General features: G+C 47.0%; 1 protein-coding gene across 9 annotated transcripts in view; it reads left to right on the plus strand.

Annotated features, from left to right (window-relative positions):
• JARID2 (jumonji and AT-rich interaction domain containing 2) overlaps positions 1-21,926 on the plus strand; it is a 232,890-nt gene that overhangs the window by 157,706 nt on the left and 53,258 nt on the right. For all 9 annotated transcript variants that reach the window (XM_055570664.1, XM_055570665.1, XM_055570668.1 and 6 more), the window contains one exon: positions 17,017-17,186. In XM_055570664.1, coding sequence (XP_055426639.1) covers positions 17,017-17,186 — 170 coding nt within the window. The remainder of the gene's footprint in view (positions 1-17,016; positions 17,187-21,926) is intronic.

A 21,926-nucleotide genomic window follows, 5' to 3' on the forward strand; every position in this document is an offset into this window, starting at 1 on the left:
TATTCACGCATGGCGTCTGGCTGCCAGTCAGACAGCGCGATATCCGTCCCATCCCTGTTCTCGTGATTCTACCAAGCCTTTTCCCCGCAGCCCTTCCAGGGCCTGTGTGTGAATGTGTGTGTGCACGACAGCGGTGGAGTGGGGATGAGAATATGTACACACGGAGGTGCCAGCGCACCTCTCGTTCTCGCCCTGATGCCACACGTTCCAGCTTGCACAGGATTTAATTTAATTTATGCCCAGCGGGGGAATCTGCCCGTAAAACACCCACACCTCCATGAGTCTGTCTCCGCCATTCACTGTGTGCCCAGCAGTTTCTGTGTCTTACAAAACATGTTGTGTGTTAGATCAGAGGAGGAGAGATGACACTAACCAACCCTGTCGCTGTCCCTTGGAGCACAGAATCCATGCTTCTAGTCACGTTTGCCGTGAAAGGCAGTTCTATATCCTGATGTTCTCATTTCCATTTTCTCAGCGGCTTTATCTTTTAAAATGATATTGTTGTGTTTTCCGCTTGCGGGTTTCATTTTGGGAGCGGAGGTGCCTGCAAGCAAGTGTGCAGGAGAGTGGGGTGGAGCCAGAGAGTGGGGTGGAGCCAGAGGGTGGGGTGGAGCAGTTCCCCAGAGGAGATGACTGGGGAGAGGGAATGTCATAGAATTCTTGCAAGGGCAAATAGAGTCAGTTCTCCTCTGTGTTTATTTTAACCACTGTCAAGTGTGGAAAGGAATGCATTGGTTTACAGTCACCATGACAACAGAGGCTCCTTCCCGCTCCCTGCCCCTCAACAGGCAATGAACCCATTCATTTATCCAAGTGCCTCAAAATTCCATTATGTGCATTCCATGGGCTGTTAATTCAAGTATTTTGACAGAATGTTGTTGTGTGTTCGCTAAGAGTATTCAGTAGTGGCTTAATCCTGTTCACGTCACCAAATACTTGTCTTGAGCCACTGTTTCCTCATCTCTCTGGGGGCCATGAGAAGGTGGACGGTCAACAATAGAACAGGGTTCCTCAGCTTTCTGTATCTGGGACGTTTCTTTGACGTTTTGTGGTCTGTCTAAAATTTTTTATTTCTGCTCCATGAATAGATTTGGGTTTGTTTTAATAGAAAAATGCTTGATTTAATACCAAGTTAAATCTTTCATTCGGGCTAGTTTGTTTTACATTTCTGGGATGTTCGGTTACATGTGAATGTTAGTAACTGGGTCCTGTCCTGTCTCCCTCTCCCCACCCCCAACCCCCCGACTTTATTGAGATGTAATTGACATATAACCTTGTGCAGAGTTCAAGGTGTACAGCCTGATCTGGTGTATGTATATATCATGGAACGATTACCACAGTAAGGTTAGTGAATTTGTTGCCTCATGCACTTTCATTTTTTAAATGCACTTTTATTGTTTAATATACTTTTTCAAGTATACCATATAGTATTAACTATAGTTGCCATGGTGCACATTAGATCACCAGAACTTACTCATCTTATAAATAGAAGTTTTTACCTTGGCGGCCCCCCCCACCCCCAACACACACACACACACACACACACACACACACACACACACACAATCGCCAATCTACTCTTACTTCTCTGAGTTTGGTTTTTTAGATTCCACATGTAAGGATCACACAGTGTTTCTCTCTCTCTGTCTGATTTAGTGTGATACCCTGGGCCACCATCCATGTTGTCCCAAATGGCAGAGCTTCCTTTTTTATGGCTGAATAATATTCCAGCATACTGGTAGCACATGTGTTCTTTATCCATTCATCCTGTAAATAATGCTGCAGTGATTATGGGGTCGCAGGCATCTCTTTGAGACAGTGACTTCATTTCCTTTGGATAAGTACCCACAAGTGGAAGTGCTGGATCACCTAGTCGTTCTGTTACTTTTTTGAGGACTCTCCGTGTTGTTTTGCCAACTTACAGTGAAGATTGCTCAGTTGTGTCCGACTCTGTGCGGCCCCATGGACTGTAGCCTACCAGGCTCCTCTGTCCATGGGATTTTCCAGGTAATAGTACTGGAGTGGATTGCCATTTCCTTCTCCAGGGAACTTCCCAACCCAGGGATTGAACCCAGGTCTCCCACACTGTAGACAGATGCTTAACCATCTGAGCCACTAGGGAAGTCTTTGCAAAGTTAGGTGCACCAATTCACTCTCCCAGTGACAGAGTGTGAGGGATCTCTTTTCTCCCCAACCTTGCCACCAAGTGTCTTTCTCAGGACGTTTTTCCCTGTCAAGTATTTGTACTTTGTTTTCACAGTCGCTTAAAATGAGTTAGGTTCCTGGAAGGATGAGAGAGTCTGGAGGGCTGTCCTGCCCTGAGAGTCGTCACCTGCTGTGTCTGTTTCCTTCTGTGAGTTCCACAAAGGTCTGCCTTCAGGCTTTGGGACTGTTCAGTTCATTTCAGTCACTCAGTTGTGTCCGACTCTTTGCGACCCCATGGACTGCAGCACAACCGGCCTCCCTGTCCATTACCAACTGCCGGAGCCTACTCAGACTCATCTCCATTGAGTCGATGATGCCATCCAACTATCTCATCCTTTGTCGTTCCCTTCTCCCGCCCTGTCTTTCCCAGTATCAGGGTCTTTTCCAGTGAGTCAGTTCTCAGATCAGGTGGCCAAAGTATTGGAGTTTCAGCATCAGTCCTTCCAATGAACATTAGGGACTGATTTCCTTTAGGATGGACTGGTTGGATCTCCTTGCAGTCCAAGGGACTCTCAAGAGTCTTCTCCAACACCACAATTCAAAAGCATCAATTCTCCAGCACTCAGCTTTCTTAATGGTTCAGCTCTCACATCCATACATGACTACTGGAAAAACCATAGCTCTGACTAGATGGATCTTTATTGGCAAAGTAATGCTTTTTAATATGCTGTCTAGGTTGGTCATAACTTTGCTTCCAAGGATCAAGTGTCTTTTAATTTCATGGCTGCAGTCACCATCTGCAGTGATTTTGGCACCCCAAAACATAAAGTGTCACCTTTTCCCTATCTATTAGGGGCTGTGGGGGGCTCTAAAGGGCCCCCACTCAGCTCTCGGGCCCATGGGAGCCTGGCTGCTCCCCACACCTCTGCTCTCTAACCTGCTGGTTTTATTGTTTCATTGTGGAGCTAATCAGCCCAGAAGCCCAGGGGTGTGAGGTTGTCTTTGTAGTTGTTTGCTTTGAGCAGGGAGGTCAGGAAGGAATAAACTGTACCTTTCTTCCTGGAAGGCCGTCTTCTGGTGAGCGATTGGTTCCCAGGTCTGTTTCTGCCCTGGAGGGGAGTGACTGTGGGGCCGGCTGCCTGGTGTGGCCCAGGCCCTGTCCTATTGCCCTGCTCCATAGGCCTACACTTCAGAGTCAGACGTGGGAGGCAAGGCGTTGCCAGTTCCCTGGAAATCTGGAACACGGGGGTCTGACTTACCTGGTGGCATCAACAGCTCCAACAGTGCATTCTGTTTCTACCTGTAGAACTAATTCATGTAACAGTTTCTGGGCTTAAACTTGTGTAACATAAAAAAAGAAAACAGTAATTTGTGAGGGGAACCCCTGTGGAAAGACCCTGATGCTGGGAAATATAGAAGGCAGTAGGAGAAGGGGGTGACAGAGGATGAGATGGTTGGATGGCAGTGGATGTGAGTTTGAGCAAACTCTGGGAGATGGTGAAGAACAGGGAAGCCTGGCGGCTGCAGTCCATGGGGTCATAGAGAGTCTGCGTGACTGAGTGAACAGCAACAACCCCTGTGAAGTTAAATTGCTGTACTCTGCATCTCAGATGAACTAATCCATTTCAGAAAGCACTGGATAAAATTTGGGATATCTGGAACTGTGTGAAATAGGAGACAAAGATAAACCTGGGGAGGAGCACAGATGAGGGACTAAACTGGGGAAGTGAATTGACCATCCTTCTGCAACCCAGTGGGTTCCCAGGGTCAGCTGCTGGCCGTCTTTGTGAGGTTGTTATCACTGGTCTCTGAGGGTATTTTGGAGTGGGAGGGGAGAGGCTGGAAATGTTCTCCTACAGGCTCATTTACAGATTGGTGGAGGTGGGGCCTTGCAGCCCTTCCCGGGGCTGATGGATGGCTGGGAGGGCGGTGGTTGGCGTTGTATTGACACAGGGGAAGACCGATGGCTCTTTGATCAAAGAGCATGTTTAGGCTGGTGGAACTGGAGAGACTCCTTCTGAAGTGATTAGCTCTGTACCTCCTGGCCCCCATGGCCTGCCACCTACATCTTTATGAACAGCATTCAGGTCCGTCCAGCTCACATCCCTGGCATTTTGCTAAAGCCAGCTATGGGGGTTGCGGGGGAGGTGCTTGCACTTTAGTAGCTTCTGTGTCTTTGAGTTAATCATCTGGTTGCAGAGACGGGAAGGATGTCGTTGGTTTCCATGATGCCTCAGCACATCACGGGTTCTGACCATTTGGGAAAATGTGACAGTTTTTCTCTTCTCTACCCCCTCCTTCCTGTCATCCCCACAGCACCCTCCCTTAAACTGCGCCTAATGTGTGCTCAGTCGTTCAGTTGTGTTCAACTCTTTGCAACCCCATGGAACTGTAGCCCGCCAGGCTCCTCTGTCCTTGGGATTCTCCAGGCAAGAATACTGGAGTGGGTTGCTGTGCCCTTCTCCGGTGGATCTTCCGAACCCCAGGATCGAACTTGCGTCTCCTGCATTGGCAGGCGGGTTCTTCCTCTGAGTCACCAAGGATGTCCTTAAACTGAGCCTTGGGATTCTCTTTGTCTCCAGAGGTGGCTCACCTGTGGTGATAATGTAGCACAGTGAAAAGAAGTAGAAAGGAAGTTCCCTTGGCTGAGTGTTTCATCAGTCAGTTGAAGAGGCTTATTCGTCTCCTGGCTGCACAGTGGAGTGGGAGAGAACACAGGAAAACAGCACATCCACTGTTGGGAAGCATCACAAACGCTGATTATTCCTGGTGTGGGAGGACCCGCAGAAGCTAGGTTTGAGTTGGGGGTTAAAAAAATCTCAGGGGTTAGTCAGTTTTTCAACTTGTAGCTCATAAATGTTGTTGACAGTTCCTTTTATTTTTCTATTGGCGGTTTCTGCTTTCTGTTAAATTATCTCTACTCAAGCATAACCCCCACCCTCAATTTTCACAATTTATTAGGGTCATGTAGAAACTTTGGGTTGTCTCCATTTCTTTCCCTCCTCTCTCTACTTTCTGTTCACTACCCTTCTCTTTTGTAACACCACGTGGAGAAAATGCGTGGAACCTGCCCTCGTGGAGGCCTTGTGACAGCGTCTGGGACAGCAAGCAGGCGTACCTGCGGCCTTCCTCGGAGGAGAGGAGCCGCATTGCAGGCAGCCGCCCTGTGGCTTCATTGTTTGCTGTTTACAGATGGGAAAATGGGCTCGAGCAGGAAGGATTAATGAAGGGCTTAATTAAACTGGAAGTCTTTCAGTCCTTTGGAGTTGCTGAAGTGATGATGCATACAGTTTGGGGGTTTATTTTGAATCCTGCCTAAGGGGTTGGACTTTCCTCTGGTTGTTTCATGGAGCTCAGTGGGAATCAGAATTTGTCAGGGTATTTGAATGTCCCAGATGGAAAGGGGATAACTAGTCATCTACAGCACCCAGTGAAGGGAAGGGCTTGTTTGGATTTCTGCATACCCCCAATCTTGCCTCTTGGGGTTTCTGCTGCTGGCTTTGCTCAAATCCTTTGAAAGCCCTTTGAGCTGCTTTTATAGCATCTCAGCAAATACAAATTTAACATCTTAGGAAAGGCATGATTAGTCATTCATATTATTAGCAGCAGGTTGTGTTTGTTAAATGGATATAAGATGACGTACTTGATGACAAGGCTCCTGTGAGTCAGACTGACTTTTCCCCTCTTGGAGAAATTTTGTGATGGAAGTGTGATCTAGTCAGAAGACATTGTCATTAGACTCCTGTGGGGGTACGAGTGAGCCACACATGTTTATGGTGGGCCTGTGTATCGTGCAGACATTGGAGTGCTTGTCATCTGCTGCCACCCACAGACGTGACCCTTCCCACCTAGCGCCCCCTGACTTCAGGTGTAGAGCCAGTGGGCTTCTATCCTGCAGAGTCGGTCTGGGACTCGCAGGTGGCTGGCAAGGAAGAACTGAGGTCGACTTTTATACTGGAAAGGAGCGTCTTAGGCCCCCACCCCCCCCCCCCCCTCCCCCACACACCCACCCAGGGTGGGTGTTAAGAGTGTGGATGAGAGAGGCTTGTGTCTGGGTTGGAAGGTGTGAGTCGGCCTCCATTCGCCCGGCCTGTCTGGCTTCAGAGGTCACTCGTTTGATCTGATTTACAATACCGTTTGGAAATGCTGCTTCCTGACCTGCTGTGGTTACCTTGTGTGGCCCTGAATGTTGGTAGAAATTCGGCGTTTGTTCAGGGTATTCTAAGCCTTGTTAGAAGGGAAAGTGCGTTCTGTGCCATGGCTCCCTCTTGGCTCCTTTGAGTTGACACAGCTTCCTGGGCTGCTGTTAGGTCTCTGTGCCGCTGCTGCATCTGTGTGTCCCTCAGACGCTGAGCCTGGGCCGAGTCTGTGGTGCTGTCAACGCCTGTTTCTCATCGGGAGAACACACCGAAACTCCAGGGTCACAAAGCACCAGCCCCGCAGCCGGGCGTGGGGAGGATAATGGCTCTTACGTTCACTAGTGGCTAACAGATTCTTTCATTATGGTTGTGTTTTCCATGTTTAGGCTGCTGTCCTAAATCCAGGACTTCTCTTACAGACATTCAGAAAGTGTGTGGGTTATAGTGCGTCGCTTCATCACAGAACAAACTTTCCTCGGCACTCTGGGTGGGGACAGCATAAGTAACACCCATATTTGCAAAAGTACATGTGATTATGTTTCAGCCTGCTGAATAAATTTCTGTCAGAACCCCAGAATGAAGCCTGTGAGAACCATGATCCGTTACTTTAGTTTTGCCTTTTCTTACTTTTACGAGGGGTAAAAATCACTTTTAGATGAGGGAAAGTATTTCAGAAAACAGTCCCCTGGACTTTAGCCCTAGGTATTCAGTATATGAAATGTTGGATTGTGAGTTGCTATGTATTTTCTATATGCAAGCAAGGAGCTTGCATTGTAATTGAGTTGTTGGGTGAAAGGGTATTGCTAACATTGTTCTTTACTTTCTATAAACAGTGGCTGGTTTTTTAGCCTGCTGTTAGATTTTAGTGCAGGTACTAAACGTTGGTTAATGCCAGGCTTGTCATAAATCTGGGAAAGTCTGAATTCCCTTTTCAGAATTGAGCCCAGACCTGGTGTCTGAAGACTCTCTACTGCCATCTATTGGTGCGTGTGATTGCTGCATGGGATTTCCAGCGGGCGGGGAAGTTGTCCAGAATCCGTTTTCTATTTGCCATCCTTTAAATAAAGCAGATCCCTGTCCAAGGGGCAGAGGATGTGTGAAGCTGAAGGAAGCCTACTCCGTGCTCTCAGGGACTAGTTAGAGCTCTGAGCACTGCTTCTGTGCTCTGGTTTATTATGTGCTGATGGAGTTTCTAGTCCCACCCCCTTTGCAGCTCCATGGAGAATCTTTCTTGTGGGAGGTTTCCTCGGGATTGACTTTTCAGTCACACTGCTAGGAATCCACTGGATTCTGTTGTTTAGTGAATGAACTGTGTAGCATTGCAGGATGAATTTCTGAGGGTATTTTTGCTTTCTCCTTCAAAGAAGAAGTAAAACACGATTCCTTCCTAACAGTCATTCAGCCTCCCCGCCCCAGCTGTCGTCTCTGCCGGGACCCGAGGAGTGTTCTGGTAGTTTGCAGCTGGGTATTGAGTAACCTAACATTGAGAAACTGTTGGTGGTTTTTTTGTTGAAAGCAGTTGGCAGTCCCACCTCGAAAGAGCATAGGAAGGCAGATCTGCGTTCCAGTTGGCTCCTTGAGGCTCTTACAACTGACCATCCTTCAGATAATTCGTTTGCGCCCTGTAACTATAATACAGTAGTGTATTAGGAATTTCTTTGGCCAGATCCTGGCTGGATTAAGACTTTTAACATTCTTGTGTTGGTCTTCTGACTAGTGTTTATCCTTTTCTTACTTGTGCTGTAAAGATAGTTTTTGCTCAAGACTGCCCTGAACGGGACAGACTGTGGAGAAGAACATTTGAAGCGCCTGCATCCCAGGGAGGAGTTAGGTCCCTGAGAAGGCGAGGGTTACGCCGCCTGAGGGTGGTGAAGCCCTCGGCTTTCCATTGGTGGTAAAGTGTAACACATGTGACATTTGTGACTGACAGAACAAAAGGGCTTCATTGCCGCTTTAATTGTTGATTAATGTTGATCCCTCTCAAATTTGACATGGTTGCTTTCGAGAGCACAAAAGAAGTCAGTGTCAAATATTTTCTTGATCGTGACAGAGTCAGAATTTCCAGGCAGCCTTGGTTCTTTGACATTTGAGCATGCCGCATCAGACTTTAAAAAAAAAACCCAAACCCGTAATTGCATCATTTTATTAATGGGATCAGTTGCAGGCCTGCATATTACTTATCATACCATCTGTGTGGGCTCCCAGCATGAGATTCATGTGCCCAAGTAATGTTTTGCTTAGGAAGATGCTGTATCTTGTAATTATTTATTCTCCTTTCCCTCCTCTGACCCTTTCCCCCTGAACTAAAGAGAACAGAGACTCACTTTCCTCGCTGATGCCTGCTTTTTGAGAGGGTGCAGTGTTTGTGAGCATCTCGAGTGTGCTCCTAGATGGCAGTCGTTTGGGTTTGCAGTGCATGCCTTCTCCTTGGTCTGGCCTTTGGGGTAGAGGTGATGAATATACTCATGAGTAGTTAGGTTAGCCTTCCTGAGGGTGTCTCAGGGTTCTGAAGGAAGTTCCTGAATGAGTGATTTACTCCTAATTGGGAGAACTGGGTCTTAGGAAAGCAGAGTGTAGGTAGTATTGCTGTTACTAGTTTAAAGGAACTGTGGGGCAACTTTTGGCATTGTGCCAGCTTTTTTTTCCGGGGTAGGGGGATATCTATATTTAAAATTTTATACAGCTTTCTAAAGTGCAAGCCAGTATATATATCTCAAGATCTGAAAGTTACCATGTTTGCTGTTTTGCCTGACAACCTAGTCAGGAAGTAGGTGCTAACAGTCTTTAGCAGCACAGGCATTTTTGGAAATGTAGGTTTGTATTTCCCACTTGGCACAGGCAGAAGATCAGAACTTGTCACCTAGAATTATGAAATCATAGATGCAAGAGGATTTATTACAGGAATTACTATATTCACGTTTTAGAGATGAGGTCAGAGAAGACTGGAGCTAGAAAGACCCTTAGTTGGCTCCTTTTCCTACGAGGTCTGTCCTCCCCCTTCGCTGCCCCGCTTTCCCCAGCAAGGAAATAGAGGCTTCTCTTGCCCAAGGTCATAAGTTGACCTGAACCAAAGCAGCCCAGGTTTTCTGATACCAGGGTTCTTTCTCTTGGACCACTTTGACCAAGCAGACCTTTTTAAGATTCATCTCGAAGGAGATTCAACCAAAAACAAGTTTCTTTAGGTAAATCAGGTTCATCGCAAATTTTTACTCTAAATAGCTGCTTGTGTAATTTAATTAAGACAAGTGCTGCAAATATTTAACATCCTGTGGTTTTTAGTGTAAACAAACGATTTCATCTGTTTCTGTGTGAAGCAGGGCCCCTGAACCAGTATAACACGATCTCCAGAAGTACCAGAAAGCAGGCATTCCAGGTAGCAAACCTTTTCTGGGAGCCGCCGACCTCCCTTTCTCCCTTTTCGGTAGCTGAGACAGAGCACACCCGTGAGACAAACCCCCATTGTAAGTGTGGGGCGGGGAAATGAGTGCAGAGGGGTGGAGCCGGGGCTTTTTGTCTCTGAGTTTTCTCTGACTTGGTCTGTGCTAGCCTCTGGGTTCACTTGAGGATGTGTTTATTTTCTCTTTACTATACAGGATGTTTACAGCCATCCTGTGTGGTGTGCCCACAACTGCACTCGCATTTGAATTTGGTGGGCAGCCTGCCCTGGGCAAGGGGATATCCCCTGCCCGACCCCCCACAGTCTCCACCGCACATACACACACAGCCAGACACACCCACCCTTGTTTCTTTGACTGACTGCCAGGTCTGTAGCGTGTGTGTGTGTTTGTGTGTGTCTGGGGTAGAATAGAGTGGGTACTTATTTTGGGGATAGAGACACGGGAATTTTTTTTTTTTTTTTTTTTTTGAATAGGCCTTTCAGCAAGTTGGCAAGGCTTCAGGACCAGCTCCCACACTGCCACAAAGAGCCCGGCTATGCTGGTCACTCCGCATTTGCCAGACATAGCATGGCGTCTTTTTTTGAATGAACGCACAGCCTCTCCTCCCACCCAGGCCTGGCTCTTTGTTTAGAATTGGGATGTAATCTAAATAATTGGATTTACCAGCTTACATTTTTAATATTGGAAAATTAAGTTAATACGACAGTCTTTGGCATACACGGCCCTCCATGAGGGCTGGCTGGGCATTGCTCTAGACCTAGTCCCCTCTGCTCTCTGCCTTGTCCAGCTGAGTTGTGCACATACCCGCATCCTCCTTGGGTTTGTAAACCATCAGAAATCCTGGACAGAAATGGAATTTAATTAACCTAGAAATTGCTGTTGTGCCATATTTAGGGCTGCCCTGGAGATTGAGTGCAGATAGCAGTAAGCTGGTTAACTCTGTGCTGCGGATAACCCCAGAGGAGACTTGGAGATGATGCGTCCCCGTTCCTTCCCCCACCCCACTCTGCGGGGCCACTGATGGCAGGCTGCCCTGGAAGCTTCTCAGTGCAGGATTTGGGAGGGGGCAGAAGGAGACACCGGCAGAGTGTTACGAAACAAAACAATGTTCGGCATAGGACTTTGTCAGCTACCAGTGGGTTTTCTTTATAAGCTTCGCCTTGCAATTTATTTGTGAACTTTGAAAATAATGATAGTGATTATTTTGGTCTGCTCCTTTATTCCCATAAAGGTCCTATACTTTTTTTCACCTAAATATGAAATCTATTTGTTGATTTATTTGGGTCAAATTTTAAGTGACCAAGCAAAACATTCTTTGGGCTGTTGACCCCCATGCCAACAATCCCACATCAGAGAAGGGTTCTTCTGTGTCTCTTGGGGCGTGGAAGAGAAAAGAGAAAGAAGATGGACCCTCTGCTCCCTCCCGCAGCTCATCAAAAAGTACGAAAAGCCTGTGATGAGTGGTGGTCCTGTGTGCAGGGGTGTATGGCAGGACCTTCCACCTGGGCCAGCAGATTGTGACCTGAGGTCAGTTGTGCTGTGTGTGGATGCATGGAGTGCAGCGGCACACCTTGGGGTGGAATGGTACCTTGTAATGCAGGTACAAGTTGACAGGCAGGACCTGATTTTCATTGGCTTGTGTAGACGATGCTCCTAATGGGCAAGTAGCTGCGTAAGTTCTTAGTAAGCAGTGGCAGTGGTTGTGATCTAAATTGTGACTGCATCAGCAGATCCTTATGAAACTGGAATAACGAGACTCAATTCTGGTGGACTTCGGTGGCTTCCCTGATAGCTCAGTTGGTAAAGAATCCGCCTGCAATGTGGGAGACCTGGGTTCGATCCCTGGGTTGAGAAGATCCTCTGGAGAAGGGAAAGGCTACTCACTCCAGTATTCTGACCTGGACAATTCCATGGACTTTATAGTCCATGGGGTCACAAAGAGTCGGACACGACTGAGCGACTTTAACTTTGGTAGCTGTATCCTGGGATGGCCAATAACTTTACTGGGGGCAGCACCACAGGTGTCCCCTGTAGCTCTTGGGTTTGTTTCACATCCATCCGGCTATCTCCCCGCCCTTCCGGACTGCCCTGCAGTCTGACGCTCTGATCAGAAATGAGTGTAATTCCTGGAGAATGAATGATGAGTTGAGCCGAGCGGTGTTCTCCCCTCCCTCTCAGCACCTTCGGAAAGCTTGCCCTCAGCGCACAGCATGCCATATGTGCAGAAGAGGCCACATGGGGCGACTGCAGGCAAGCCCGCTCTGGAGGCCCTCGGAGGGCAGAGGGCCGAGCGATTGGTCCTGAGGGACATGACACTCAAGAGTGGCTCAGTCTCTCCGAGGAGGTGACTTTTGAACAGAGACGTGGGAAACGTGACTTGGTAAAACGCAGCACACGGGAATGTTCCCCTCGCTGGATTATGGGAAGAAGCCAGCCCTGGTGAGATAAAAGGGAAGAACATTCCAGCTGGAGGAAGCAGGGGCCCCTGGGAACCTGGGAGGTTTATTTCTGCATGGAGCGATACTCTGGGGGATCAGATCAGTAAAGCGACTTTCACTTCAACACATTTTCCCCCCTCCCTTTTGGGGCATGTTTGTTTAAATGGGATTCTTAGCAGCAGGGCTGAACTTTGTCATGACTGGGTTGCCATGGGGGCTCCTGTACCCAGGAGCTTCTAGAGAAGGGACACCCCAGATGGCCTTAACCTCGACAGGGGTTCAGATAGCAAGCTCTGTGTTTTCTGAGTTTGCTGTCTGAATTGTTTAGTCCTTTATTTCACTTACCCACATTTATGCCATGAAGGTGAGGAACAGTGATGATTTGATCCAAAACCACTTCTGTACCCTCACCCTCACTGCCCGTCAACTCTGGATTTTAACACACTGTAAATAAAAGATTACCCTCAACATGTTTATCCATATATGCATGTATCTACACGTTTCTTCCTCAGTTGCTTTGGCTTGCTGGCAGGTTTGGTTTAGTTGGTTTCGTTGACCTTCCTGGCACGGAGGAGTTTTCTGTAAGGAAAATTCCTTCCTTGATGAGTTAATAAAATATCAACACAGAAGTGAGTCTTGCTCCACTTGACATGCCTGTGGTTTGTGTGGGGACAGACGCCCCCTGTATTTTCTGCCTTCTGGCTCTTTGTGCATTATCAGTGGGCAGTAAGGACCATCCTGGCTAAACTTCAGCCTGAAAGCCTCTGGAGGTCCCATATTCTGCTGTTTTCTTCCCTGGGGCCCCAGGAACCCTGTTCTGTCTCCAGTCCCACCCCCTGGATAGCTCTGTACTCCCTTAGTTCAACCTATAATTATTTTTTCCTTTTTTTGGGGGGGGCTGCACTGGTCTTTGCTGCTGTGTGCAGGCTTTCTCTAGTTGCAGCAAGTGGGGCCACCCTCTAGTTGGAGTACACAGGCTTCTCACTGTGGTTTCTCTTGTCCTGGAGCATGGGCTCTACGCATGGAGGCTCTGGTTGGTAGTTGCGTCACACGGGCCAGGTTGCCCCACGGCATGTGGAATCTTCCCAGACCAGGGATCGGACCCGTGTCCCCTGCACTGGCAGGACTCTCAACCACTGGGCCAGCAGGGACGGCCCAGCCTAAATTTTCATTTTAATGCGTTTTCACCTTAGTAATGAAATGGAAGGTGTTCTCGGTCAAAATGTCGCCTGGTGGAGGGGTGAGTGGGTGCCACCTCGTGGTCATGCCCAGCTGCTGAGTGCCAGCCCTGCTGGAGCCCCGCTGCCCTTGGTGGGGGTCTCATCCTGCCTGCCCTCTCCTGCACCCCAGCTTCCTCCTCTGCATAACACCTCCGGAGGCAGATAATGTCATTCTTTAGTACATCTGGACCTCCACAGCCCGCTTTCTGTGCTGATTTTAGTAACATCCACTCATTTCCTTGTATCAGACATTCTGGAATGAATCACCTATCCTGCAAACATGGCCACGTGGCTAAGAGTGCTTCCTCCTTGGTTGTCTTCTGAGTCGTGTCATTCAAACTCTCTTGTCCCATGGAGCCCGCAAAGCAAAGTCACACCTTTGTTAATCCCCCGGGACTCTGTACACAAAGCCAAACCACAGCCCTGCCCTTTCTGGGAAGCACGGATTCTTCTGGCCTCTTTAAACAAGATCTTGGTTTGTCTTGTTCTTCAGTTCCTGCTTTCATCTGGGTCTCAGAAATGCTTAATCACTTGGGAGCTTGGCTTATTCCTCTGAGGGGTAATTTATTTTACTGCCGCTTTTTAATCTCTCATGCCCTTATTTTTCATAGCCTCCCTGAGAAAGTCATCAGGCAAAAAGTGCTTTTTATTTGAACAGTGGTCGGCGCATTTATCTTTGAGGTTCTGAAATTGTAGAATGTTCTGCCGTGTCCCACTCTGTCATCTCTGTTTGCGTGTTTGTTTTTCATTCAGGCTGGGCCAGCGTCTCATAATAATGTCTGGTATTTGTCGTTGCTGACTTTTGAAAAAGCAATAAACACTGAACGTCCTGTTCACGTGCAGGCGGTATTTCTGTAAAGCCCCCTTAATCCGCCAAGCGTGAGCTGTGTCCATTTAAATGAAGATGTACACATCATAAAATGGCCAATTAAAACCCCTTTCAGCAGGAAAGCATGACGGGGGTTTTCTTTCACATGATGGGAAGGTTGGCGGAGAGGAGGAACTTGTCGGAAGAGGAGGTGTAGTTGTCTTGGGCTCAGTCCTTCCCGGGGATGCCAGGACCTGGAGAGGGTGTGGCTTGGTGGACCACTGTCTACTTTCCTGTATCCTCTCCTTTCTCCAAAGTGATGCTGCTGAAGGCACAGGCTGTGTGCTGCCTGCTGCCAGGGAGTTGAATATAGCAACTGAGTGAGCGGTGAGCACATTCAAGTGGTTGAACAGAGTGTCTGTTGAATAAATTCGAGCTTGTAGTTTATGTCTTTCATTTTTCCTCTATAGTAACTATCTTATAAAAATATCCATTTGTAAAAGACAGAAGGTCTAAAGTGAGGGAGAACCAAATGCAAATCGGATCCTCATCTCAGTTTGAGAAACAACAGCTCTTCTCTGATTTTGAAGTGAACTCTAGACATAGTATCATTTTATTTATAAATACTGATGTTTCCTTTTGTGTTTCTAAAAGACAGGGTTTCCCCATTTCTGCATAACTACAACAATATACTAGGAACAACCGCACCCCCCCAACAGGTCCTTTATTTTGTCACATGTCCAATAAATGTATTTCCCACCCCCAACCTCCACTCCCAAAGAAACAGCTCTTAAGTCTCTGAATCAGTCACCCCTTGCCCCTATCTGATCCTTCTGGAAGGGCAGTCCCTTGGCTTGGTGACTTTCCCAGAACTCACTCCTGTTTACTCACCTTCTGGAGAGTCTGCTGCCCCCAAAATTTTCTTCTTTGTTCCCCATCACACAGGAGGAACAGGGGCATTGTTTTATTCCCTCAACTGTTCATAATGTTTGGAATTTCTGTTAAAGGCATTTAGCTTTCCATGAATACTGTGTTCTAATACTGTGTTCTGTAGCTGTTTCCTTCTGGTTATTCCTAGATTCTGAAGTGCTTTTGGTGATGTTTGTAGATTTTAAAGGCAGAGGCTTGTTGCCCAGTTAGTAAGCAGCGGTCCTATCTTCCTTTTGATCAAATGTCACTTCGTGTTGGGAAGATGACCTATTCAGGGGTGTTTCTAGTGTGTTGTAAGGGAGGCAAGGGTTGATTCTGGGCGGGACACGGGAGGTTAAGCTTGAAAGACATAATTTTTACATAGCAGAAAATGTGTGTGTATGTGGCTTTGTTGAATACTAGAGTGCTAACTTAAAATATTAGGGTATTTTGCGCATCAACAGTTGAAGATACTCTTCTCACTATTTTATATAAGTCCAGCAGTTGTAAGTTGTATGTGCTTTACAATTATAAACACATGTTGTAGTCAGAGCAGCCTTGAGTTGGGGGTGGCTTTATCAGTCCCGCACAGTGAGTGATTCCAGTTTGGGATTTGAGCAGATTTCCTTAAAGCCCAGTGCCGTGGGCTGCTTTGGGTTCTTGTTGTTTTCCCCTGCTCTCAAAGACTATTTCTTGAGCATCTTTATGAGTAGGGCCAGAGGGGTGGTTTAAAGCAGGACACATACAGGTTCACACCATCGAAGGTGCTTACTTTCCATTAAGTGTTGAGATCTTGAAAATTCAAGGAAAAGCTAATAGGCAATTTATGATAAAGGTCAAACCAGTTATACAGAGGGTAAAAGTCCTCAGGTAGAGAAAGGAAAATTAACTTTAGGGAAGAATTAAAGAAACCTTTGCAAGGTTCACTAGGATTCAAATTAATAGATTGTCTGGCATGTAAGGGGCTAACAGTGGCGGTAATTATCAGAGAACCCACCTGTCAGTGCAGGAGAATAAGAGGTGTGGGTTCAATCCCCTGGAGGAGGGCATGGCAACGCACTCCAGTATTCTTGCCTGGAGAATCCCATGGACTGAGGAGCCTAGTGGGCTACAGTCCATAGGATCGCAAAGAGTCAGACATGACTGAAGCGACTTAGCAACACACATGCATGCTGACTCATAAATTTGTGTAAACGAACAAGGTCGAAGCTGTGATTTGTAGACACCAAGTGGATGAATTAGGGAGTTGATGTCTATGTAGGATGGTAATAGGGAAGAGGCCTGAAGGTAGGTCAAAGCCAGTTTTTTGAATCCCTCAGGATTTTAGGGTTTCTGTGCAGGCAGAACGCAACCCATGATTTGGCCATGAATGATGGGTTTTGAATAGACTAGGAAAGTAGATCTGCCCGCATGTAATTAAAGCATATATAGGGAATTTATGTGCTGGATTGGAGTCACAAGAGCCTAGAGGTTGGGGTGTAAGACCAGGTCAGTGACAGACCAAGGTGGGCGGAGTGTCCTTATGCAGTATGAAGGGCGTCGTGCATGCGTTTGCGACAGTATCCTGTGAGCTCACACTGCTAAGTACATGTGGCAGGTGGTATACAGAAAGCACCAAAGCCGTTAATCCCATATCATCTAATATGGCGTGCTGGTTTTGAAATACCCAGGCACACACGTGGTTTGCACAGGCATGCGCTTGTGTGCACACATACACACGACCATGGTGTATATTGTCAGTTTAGAAAACACAGCCTTTTAAGCAAATTTATTGCCCTTTAAAGCAGGCTTGTGGTTTATGAGAGTGTGAGAGATATACAGAACCTTAATTAGAAACAAAGCATTTGCTTGAAACAAAGAGTCTTTCTTCCCTTTTGTGTCATGATTTTATTGCTGCACGTAGATCTGTATCTTCTGATCTCTGCTTAATTTCTTTTTAATTTTCTCTTGCTCTTCCAGGCCCAGGCTGCAAGCACAAAGGAAGTTTGCTCAATCCCAGCCGAATAGCCCCAGCACAACTCCAGTCAAGGTAGTGGAGCCTCTGCTACCCCCTCCAGCTACTCAGATTTCTGACCTCTCTAAAAGGAAGCCTAAGACAGAAGATTTTCTTACCTTTCTCTGCCTTCGAGGTAAGACTCTGTTGCCAGTTTGAGGGGGGCAGCCTGGTTGAAAAAAAAAAAAAGGACAAGGCCACCCCCGGGTGTTGGCATTGACTTTGGTCTCTGTGCTGCACACCTGCGATTCCCCAGCCTGGTTGATGTGTGAAATGAGGGGTCCCGCCAAGAATGTGCTTGAGTCTTCTTTCTCTTTTCCTCTGGTTCTTTTTTGTTGTTGTAGTTATTGTATTTATTTATTTGGCTCCACTGGGCCTTAGTTGTAGCATATGGGATCTCCTTTCCTGATCAGGGATTGAAGCCAGACCCCCCGCATTGGGAGTGTGGGGTCTTAGCCACTGGACCACCAGGGAAGTCCCTCCTCTTCCTCTTGAATCGCCTTTTTTTGGCTTCTTAGCACACACTGTCATAGTGTATGGGTTCACATTTTTATAATTGATTCTCCCTGACATCCGTTGAGTACCTCTGTCACCCCACCATCACACACATGCTTTTGCTAACTCAGCTTTCTGGTCTGTAGTTTTTATTATTATTATTGGTGGGCTGGGTGTGAAGTCCCTTTTTCTTTTGTGTCACGAGGTCTGGGAATAAGCCATGCTATGGTGGGAGGGCTTACTACACCAACCCCCTCTCCCCCCCACCACACACACACAACTTGGGGAGAAACAGCAGTAGAACCTTCTAGGTGTAGGTAAGAATGGAAATACATACGAATGGGACCAATGGACAAGAGAGCACGGTGAGGATGCAGTTTTGTAATGAAGGATGAGTTTGGATTTACACGGCCTCATTTTGGGAACGTGTTTACTCCAAGAATGAAGAGAGGAGAACACAGGATGAGAAAGGAGGTATCTCCATTTCGGGCAAGAGTATCATAGGAGGGATTTCTTCTCTTAATCCTGCTGGGGGTAGTCTGTCAGTCTGTCGTTTGATGGTGCTCAGGTTGGTCACTGATTGAGGGGGAGTCTGTCAGACTTTATGTGTATTTCATTGGGAGACTCTTTGAAACTCTCTATTTAATTTCTTGATATACTTGATATACTCATTTTTTGGTGTCTGTGTGGACTCGTTTCCGGTTTTGTTTAGAAGGTTGTAACCTGTTACTCTCCTTTATTTTCATGTTTGGTTGTCCCAGATCCCTTCAGTGGAGCCCCTGCAAGCTGGCACCCTTGCCCTTTGATGTTTCCCTGAGATCCTTCCATCCTGGCTCCCTGGCACCTCAGAGGGCCCCGGGCTCATCTCACATATCCCCTCCCTCAGGCCTGCATGGGCCATTTCTCCAAGGAGCCCTGTTTACTTTAAGGGATATCTTCTCTTCTGAAGTTGGGATCTGGGCCTGAGGTACGCTCATAGCTGTTGGAGGGAAATGCATTGTTTGTGTTTGTGTATGTGGGCTTCCCTGGTGGCTCAGCTGGTAAAGAATCCACCTGCAATGTGGGAGACCCCGGTTCAATTCCTGGGTTGGGAAGATCCGCTGGAGATGGGATAGGCTACCCCCTTCAGTATTCTTGGGCTTCCCTTGTGGCTCAGCTGGTAAAGAATCTACCTGCAGTGGTGGGAGACCTGGGTTGGGAAGATCCCCTGGAGGAGGGCCTGGCAACCCACTCCAGTATTCTGGCCTGGAGAATCCCCATGGACAGAGGAGCCTGACGGGCTGCAGTCCATGGGGTTGCAAAGAGTTGGACACGACTAAGTGACTAAGTACTCACACATGTGTGCAAGGGCGTGTGTGTGCACATGTACACACATGCTCATTAAGTATATATATTTGTGTCTCTAAACCTGTTAAAATCCGTGAGTGAGCACCATACCTCTGGTGTTAGTTTAGAACCAAAGGGTTCACTCTGGTTTTCTTTTTTCCATATTAAACTTGGAGAAAGCTGGCTCCTGTTATATCTACAAATTACTTACTGACCCATTTTTTTCCAGAGTGCCCCATGCCCATCTCTGCCGCCACCCTCCCCATGGAGCCCTCCTGATTTCACTTGGCTCCGACCCCATGAGTGTGCTGCCCCATGTGTGAACACGTCTTCACCCTGTTGGGGCCCTCACAACCCAGACTGGCTTCTCTGGTTGTTCTTCACCCCCACCCCACCCCACCCTCTCACACCCAGTTAGCTTTTGGACTGAATTGTTGGCTAAGGGAAGATAAAGAGCTGAGGTTTTTGTTTGACATTACAGGCCATTGATAGTCCTGGAGACTCTCAGGACATACAGGAGGAGGATAATCGTGTTCCGGTGTGGACCACTTGGTCCTCACGAAGGGGAGGTGGGGTGGCGGGGCCTCCTGCCAGCATCTCCCTTGGGTTTGACGTGGCCGCTTGTGGACGGAGCCTGGTGATCCTGAGTGTTGAGAGTGGAGATGGAAAAGATGGTGTGAAAGCCCAGCAGGAAAGAGGTGCAGGATTGGCTGTGAAGGGTGAAAGGAAGAGGAGAGGCGAGGGTGACGGACAGGTGGTCAGGCTGCTGTGGGGTGGCGTCATTGGTGATGGAGGAAAACATCACATCTAGAGTCTTTGACATTGACATTGACAAACTCTAGACATAGGAGTATCATGTCTTTGCATATATAAAGTTTACTTCTTTCACTCGTCAGATGGAACAGATGTTTCAGGAAGTGAAACCTAAGATGTTTTTAAAAATAATTTTGGAAAAATGCTCTGAGGCTGGAAAATTATTCCTACATTGTTGAGCCAGACAATAAAACAGGTTTTGTTGTTCGTTTTTAGTTGAAACACAATAAGGTTCTGATGCAGAGTGTTGTACTCTCTTACTCTTTGTCCTGAACTTTTTAGATTTAAGGTATTTTATTTTAAAAGCCTTGAATTTGTGAGGTCAAGTGTGTTTTATCTGATACGGCTTTCCTTAAAGCCTCAAACGGTAGGTGATACACTGAGTGCCTCATGTTCCTGGAAATGTGATGCGTTCGGTGGTATTAGACAGTGTATTTTAATATGGAATTGTTTGAAGCAATTAAAACTTGTGTTTTGAAGTATACAAGGGTTAAATAGACGGTGTCTGCTGTAGTGGCACTTTAATAATTTTCTTTCAGTTTCAAATGCAAAATCAAGGGTTAAAACTTCTTTTAGCCATAAAACTATTTCATGTTCCACCTGGGAAGATCAGTGGAAAAGAGGGAGAAAAAGGCCAAAAATCAAAAAAATCAAAATACCCTTCTCTCCAGTCTCCTAGAGACAAGCGCTGTTTACCACCTCCTCAGTGAAAATACTGCTGAGCCTTCTATGTGTGTATATAAGTCCCACACCCCGGATGGAATTGCATTTTATTTTGGCAGTCTGGTTTCCTGTTTCAGTATCACATAAATACCCATTCCATCGTGTGGGTGTCCCATCATTGATCTGATTCTCGATTTGCATGTGGATGCGTTTCTCACGTTTAGATACGACTGCTGGTGACACTTACCTCATCAGGAGTCTTCACAGACAGAGTTGATGGTTGAGAGTTTGATTACCATTTCTTTATACCTGCAGTCTAATTCTGCTCCTGCTTTTCTGGCTGAAGTTCCAAGCCAGACAGAGCTTGTCTGGGCCCCAGACTTCATGTTCAGCCTCAAGAACCAAACCGCTCCATCACCCTTGGGTGGAAGCAAGCACAGATCCAGTAAACGAGGCAGCCCCGATAAGCTCAGTATTGATAGGAGAGAAAGCCCAGCTGCAAAAATCATGCCGGAACCAGAGACCTGGAAACGATGTTTGTTGCCAAGGATTGCACATCATCCTTTTCTCTGGTCTTCAGTTATTATCCAGAACAGCCTCAGTGCTGATTTGAAACATGGAAGAGAATGGATCTTGGGATGGAGAGAAAGCTGGCTCATGGAGTTCTTTAAGTCTCCGTGTTTATTACCCATCAGTGACCCCCAGCAAACCCAAGACCTCCCTTCTCCCCACAACTTCATTGTAAACTGGGGTGAGGAAAAAACTGTGCCATTAATAATTCTGAGAAGAGTGTGTGCATGTCAACACACCAGCCAGTTGTTCAGAGATAAGAAGCTTTAGAGATTAAAAAAAAAAATCTGTCTTAAGGCAGGTAGGGACCTTTCAAAAAGCTGAGTTTGGTAGGACTCTCTTTTTTTTTTTTTTGCTTAATGTGGTGACCTGAGACTTCCAAAGGATAAGCAAGCGTGATGGTGCAAGCAGCCGATGTGTTTGCTTGCTGTGTCTTTATCTTTAAATGGCTGCTTTGGAGAGGGTCTGCTTGGGTCCTGCCAGAGGCATAATTAGTCTCTTTCTTGGGGTGTAGATCTGCAGAGAAGGGGGATGTACCGTCGCTGCGTTTTTTGTCACCCGTTGTTCGTAATGAGTCCTGTCATCTTCTCTTTCTTCTGACTATGACTGTTTGCAGATTTGGAAAACAAGCAGTGGAGCAGTGGCAGGCTAGATGAGTCTCTTATTTATATTTTCCTCTTTGGGGGGCAGTGCAAATAAAGGGGATTCTCAAGGAGGATCCCTGAAAATACACACCTACATACTCGCTTCTTCTGACCCTGGGTGTCACAGGCCAGCCTCACAGGGAAGAAGAGAGCTATTTTCCAGGAGGAGTTAGTACGGAAGACCCCCCACCCCACCCCCCACTGTCAGCCCTGGTGAAGCAATCCTTTCTGTTTGGGGACTACTTGCCTTTTGTTTCCCAGGTCCTAGAGAATCTTCAGCGATCACTTGTCATTCAATTGCTAATTAACTTGGCCTCTATTGAACTGTTTTTCAGTGCCAGAAACTAGAAAACACAGATTACAAC

Source organism: Bubalus kerabau, chromosome 3 (assembly GCF_029407905.1).
Source record: "Bubalus kerabau isolate K-KA32 ecotype Philippines breed swamp buffalo chromosome 3, PCC_UOA_SB_1v2, whole genome shotgun sequence".
Classification (NCBI taxonomy): domain Eukaryota; kingdom Metazoa; phylum Chordata; class Mammalia; order Artiodactyla; family Bovidae; genus Bubalus; species Bubalus kerabau.